Here is a 6,209-nt window from a genome sequence, read left to right as displayed (position 1 = left end):
TGAACTAAAGAAATTTGCGATCATGACCTTCATATTTTACAAATAAAATCTTATGAATCCCATAATCATTTTTTCCTACTATTTGTGTCTTCAAAGTTTCATTCTCGATGTATGTTGATCCTAATCGATGAAAACCATCATATTTTTTTTATTCAAGCTATCACATGACTTTTTTTATAATAATAATTATTTTCTTCGATCCACTCCATTTCCCTTAAACAAGTAAATATCAAGAACATTGAGCACTGAACTTTAAATTTTTTAGTATTTCCTTTTCATTTCAATTGTCATTGAGAAAACTTAATTGCGTTAGACGAAAATATGCCATCAAATTAATCAAGACAACAAGAATTTTAATTGAGTGAGGACCAATGTTCACTAAAAATAAAAGTTTGAGGACCTAAAGTCTATAAAAACATTGATTAAGGATTCATTTGTTTTATTGATAAAAGTTTGAGGACCTAAAAATTGCGTACTTCCCAAGGAAGTAAATTACCGTCTCTCTCTCTCCACCCCCCCCCCCCCCCCCCCCCCCCCCCCCCCCCCTCCCTCCCCCCCCCCCCCCCCCCCCCCCCCGCTCTCTCTCTTCCTCTACGTATATATATTGCTATGTAACGTCCCATTCTATTTATTTCCAACATATCTACTTGCAAAACAACTACCTTTCAAACACTCAAATTCATATCTATTGGATTCATCTCTTTAGTTAATCAAGATGGCGGCAGAGGGGGGGTGGCCATTGATCGACCGTCTGAAGAGGGTGGTGAAAAAGATAAGTTTTCTATTGAATATAAATGTTCACAGATGGAAACTGGCATCGATGATTGGGCGTTCATCGAGCAAGAGAAGGCTGAGCTTCAATGACAGGCCCGGACTGAGGGAATTCACGGAAGATTCTGAACCCAATAATTGCGATCAACCAGGATCTTCTACGAGGGAGCTTCAGAGAACAATAAGTTATCCATCAGAAGATGATATTGATAAGAGAGCAGACAAATTTATTGCAAACTTTTACAAGCAACTTCAGCTCGAAAGACAAATTTCATTGGAACTAAGGTATTATAGAGGAAACAGTGTTGATTCAGCTTCTCCATGATGATTATAACAGACGGCCGGGATCAATTCTCTATTTGCAGAAAATTTTGAAAACCCTTTCTTGGAAAAGAAAGATGGTTGAATTTGTTCATGATTCATGCCAACTGAGTAGAAGATATTTCATGCAGCTTCTGCACATTTGTTTTTTGAGTGCGAAAGTGTAATGGAGACTAGTTTTAGGAAGGATCTCCTTTACAAATATGAAAAATGGTGATCCAAAAAGGTATACAAATTTTGATCTGCTTCAGTATTTGGATAGCTGGATCAAGATTTTTTTTTTTTTTTTTCGTTTTATTCTTTTGGTTGTGGATTTGTGTGCGTGCTTAATGAGGATGTTGATATAATTTTCATTTTTTTTTCTTCTAATTAATGAAAAGGTTGTATTATTGGCACCATTGGCCAACAATAAGAGAATGTAATTTTCTGGGTTTCTTTTGGCGTTCAGTTATTAATATATAATATGAAGTTCAGACTTTTTTCGAGCTATGTCTACATCACATGCTCCAAGTGGAAAATGAATTCAGTTTCCAGCAAATACAAATTGAACAAGAATTGCAAAGAAATTTAATTACTTGAAAATTGATAAAATCATCAATTAATCAATCTATGTTGATATAATTTCTATAATTAAAAGAATCGACCAAAAAACGAGCCCGATAAAATATAAACTTATGGTATATGATACAATTTAGAAGGTTGCAAGTTTTGAGTGACTTCAATGTCCGAACCCATTGCTCTGGTTTCTCCAATACAATTGAACCTGATGTGGACACTATTTCCATCACCCGAGGATTACCGCATTTCGAGGATTTCGAATTCTTTTCATCTTATTTAAAATCGGGATGTCCTCGGGTACATTACATCCTGGGGATTAATGCTCGAGCACTGGCACGACACATTCATAGGATTCGAGTTTGCAATGTGCTAGGGATTATGTCCTCAGGAATACTTCAAGTTTGTCCTCGGGCCGTCCCCTAGACCTCGTCTCGATGCCCCCTATTCAAACTCAACGATATCCTAGCCCTAACAGGATTCCAATATTCCTTGAATTTCTGAACCCAGGACTCCTATGCCTTGTAGAACTCTATTGCAATAGTAATACTATTTTACAAACAACTGGAACTAGTCATAACACAAGTACAACACCCGCATCAAGTAGGACTCTTTTGGATAAGGATTTTCAACTAACTTAATCCTACCAGGAGTGCACTACTTATCTCTATAAATATGAGGCTCCAACCCATATTTCGGGTACGTTTTTCATTATTTTCAATTTTTAGCTTCATACATAAATTCCCTTTCTGACTTAAACATCAATGGGCGACGATGACACACCTCGACGTCTTTGTTTCAGGTACTGGAAGAACTCGTAAAAATCTACATGCACGACTTTTGGTAGCATCAGTTCAGGTTCTTTCCAGGAACTTCCAAATGATTTTTTTTCCTTTTTTTGGGAATATTTCGGTCCCTAATCCATTCAACGGTATACGAAGAAACTAAATAGCCCATGCCAGACATGTAATGCACGAATGGATCCATACTAGGGCATGAGATGTTGGAACTTTCCTTAATATATGCATAGCAAAATTTAAACAATATTTCAATTCCTACTAATTTTTTTTTTTTTTTGTATTTTTTTGTATTTATAAAGAAATTGTGATAGGAATAATAGATTTTCTAATATCTGCAGACTCTTTTGTTAATTTTGGAACACAAAATCGCGAGCTATAATTCACGGCTGTCAAATTGTCTAGCCTTCAATAAAAATCCACACAGAGAACAAAAATGAGAGAATTAAGGTTCCACTTTTCTGATACTAGCAAGATAATAATTGTGTTATTGTATTTGTTTCTCAAACCCTAACAGTTAATTAATAGAAGTTTAAGTGGGTTGATTCGTCTCTTAAATTTAACCTGATCCAATACTCAATTAATCTAATTAATTAAATTTGGTCCATGAATTAATTAATTCAATTAATTAAATTGAGCCTATTAACAAGTGACACAATTAATTAATTGTCCAATGCTTGTCAATTAATTAATAAATATCACTTTTTAGTTCTCCTTTTGTGTATGACTTATTAGGTTCTCGATCACAATATCTCACGATGTGAATTATTATTTGGATCTAATTAGAATCAATAAACTAAAATATCTCTTTTTAATTTTTCATCAATTTACGTCCGTTGTCCCATATTAACTTCTAGCAATGTGTCAGAATGATATATATGATGAAAAATATCATGAGGTATGACAAAACCAAACATGTTCGTTTAGCGTAAAACTATAGTCCATTTGTCAATATATTATGATCAATTAAAAGATATGAAAATGTGTCAATTTCTATCATCAATCATATCTTTCATCTCACTTTTAAGTCAAAATAAATCGAAAATTATTTTTGATTCATGAGCACACTTTAGTCAAAGATTTCGTTATCAACTTCACTGAATGCAATGTAGATCACAATCTCTTACTGTCTAAAAGTAATGAATTTCGTTTGATCATTCACAACATTCATATAATTTTTGACATACCTAAACGATGTCATATTAGTGACTCTTAACAGAGTAACATCCAACATTACCAAAGTATGACTATCCCCGTATAAGACACTATGATAACCTCAAGTTGAAGGACTGATTTCACTACCAAATGTTAGAAATTAACCACTGACACTCGATAGTTATTCATGTGGATTCTCTTTTGCAAGTTTTCAATGTTTTGCCCTTTAACAAAACATTTACGTGTTCATTTAAATATCACTATACTTTAGCCTGTAAGATCAGTTATTCACTTCAGAAATGAGAAATGCTACACATAATGATCTAACCGTAAAAACGATATCCATATCTCATTATTACTTACGACCATGGATAATTTAAGATTCAGTCATACGTAATTTGTGATCAACAACTTATTAACACTCTAATCTACCAAATCTGTTATTTAGTTTATTAGAATACTAATTCAATCAAATAATAGATTTGTGAGAAATAAAATGCATCGATTATATATTAAACTTTATTATGTCCAAAATCGATTGGATCTAAGGCGTATCACCTACAAACTTCGACTTGCATTAGATCCAATCATTAATTTATCCTATACCATAAGCATCTGCATGACGATCAAGTTTATGCTGCAACAACTCTTTGTCAATAGATCTGCAATATTATCAATTGTGAAACCTTGTTTTTCCTTTTACATAATTTTTTTTGTATTATTTCTTTGACGAGATGATACTGCCTTTATATATATCTGGATCATTAATGAGATTTTATTTCTTTTACTTGCGCGATTGCTCCATTGTTATCATAATACAGAGTTATAGAATCAAAACGTTAGAAACTATTTGAAGTTCATTAATGAATTAATTGATCTAGACGGAACTTTTTGCTGCTTTTGAAGAAATGGTGTATTAGGCTTCTACTATTGAATCAATGATTATTTCATATTGGAAACTTTTCTAGCTAACCACTCAATTATTAAGAATAAACCCATATTTTGATTAAGATTTGCTATCATCCAATCTAATTGGAAGTTAGCGTCAATGTACCAATGAACTCTCAATTTATTTTCTCCCTATGTACTAATGAACTCTCAATTTATTTTCTCCATACAAAACCTTCTTAAAATTTTATGTATATAGATTTGGATGAGTCAAACAATCTTCTAGATCTATCTTCATAGATCAAGTTGCTTTTATCATATCTTTCAGGAAAAAAATTATTTGATGACCATAATCAACTATTGAAATATAGGGGCGTCATGTAATATGAGGATATGACAACGCTTCCACTGTCTTCTTGTAAACACATGGTTCATCTTTATTTTTAATAAAATCAAATCCTTTGACTTCTTCATCAAAGTGAAGATTCTAGCTCCAAAAAGCTTGTTCAATCTATATATGGATTGATTAAGCTTGTATACCTTGTAAACATATTTGGATTCAAAACTTTCGAGTGTATCATATACAATTCCTCTAGTAAGTTTTTGCTAAGAATGCAGTTTTTACATCCATTTGCCATAATTCATAGTCATGGTACGCAGCTCTTACAAGTAAAATCCAAATGGACTTCTGTATGTCTAGAAGTGAGAAAATTTTATGAAAGTCAACACCTCATTTTTGTTTGTAACATTTTGTTACTAGCCTTGATTTGTATGCATGGATGTTCGCATACATGTTGACATCTTCTTTATAAACTTATTCATGGCCTATACATTTTACCCCATCATGTGGGTCAACCAAGGTCCAAACCTATTTTACATAAATCGAGTTCATCTCGAATTTTGTGGTCTACTGCCATCTCTTTGAGTCAACACTTGACTTTCATATTTAATTAGTATGTTCATCATCCTCGATTAGTAATAAATTATTAGTAATCATGGATTCATATCTTCTTGGAGGTCGAATGATCTTACAAGATTTATACGGAACTAACGTGTCCTACAGAGTCTCTATCTCCTGATCAAGAGTATGTCCTTTAGCTAGTGTGAGATCAGACTCAAGTTCATTTACTTAGTCAACTATATCAGTGAATTCTTGAACTCTTTCAAGATCTATTCTACTCCACTATCCTCTTCTAGAATGAACTATTTCTATAGGTGATATTGTGATATGATTTGGTTTGCGCACCAAACTACCGAAAATTTGATTATTGTTAGAAGAAAACCAAGTGCAAAGTTTAAGTTTAATCTAGCCAACAAGCCAGGCAAATTAAGTGTTCGAGCCAAGTTCGAGACTTTGAAGGAGCTGATAAAGATGGTCATTTATATGTTCGAACAACCAAGTCCAACATCTCAAAGATAACAAGGTCCATGTTTGGCTGGAAGAGACTAAGTGCAAAGTCGAGTTTGAGCAAAGCCAATAAAATTATGCAATTAAGTGTTGAGGTTACGGGGTTCACATGTTAAGGAGTAACTTTCATGTTGGGGATGAGAGCCTAAGAGAATTGGATTCAAAGTTTTGGACGATATATGGAAAAACAAGCAGGATGGATTAGAAGAGGAATAACTTTCAGTTCGGGTGTCAAATTTTTGCCCATGAGTACAATCCGGAATCGTCACGAAATTCTGCAAATGAAAAAGTTTGTGTTGAAATTTAATACTATG

General features: G+C 33.4%; 1 protein-coding gene across 1 annotated transcript; it reads left to right on the top strand.

Moving 5' to 3' along the window:
• The first annotated feature begins 621 nt into the window (after positions 1-621).
• Positions 622-1,530, top strand: LOC111404932. Its single transcript, XM_023033658.1, has one exon. The coding sequence runs from the start codon at positions 716-718 to the stop codon at positions 1,094-1,096; it is 381 nt and encodes a 126-aa protein (XP_022889426.1). The 5' UTR covers positions 622-715; the 3' UTR covers positions 1,097-1,530.
• Positions 1,531-6,209: the final 4,679 nt, after the last annotated feature.

The sequence above is a fragment of the Olea europaea genome, chromosome 11, assembly GCF_002742605.1.
Source record: "Olea europaea var. sylvestris chromosome 11, O_europaea_v1, whole genome shotgun sequence".
Classification (NCBI taxonomy): domain Eukaryota; kingdom Viridiplantae; phylum Streptophyta; class Magnoliopsida; order Lamiales; family Oleaceae; genus Olea; species Olea europaea.
The sequence above is the reverse complement of the archived record's forward strand: the minus strand, read 5'-3'. Positions and strand labels throughout refer to the sequence as shown.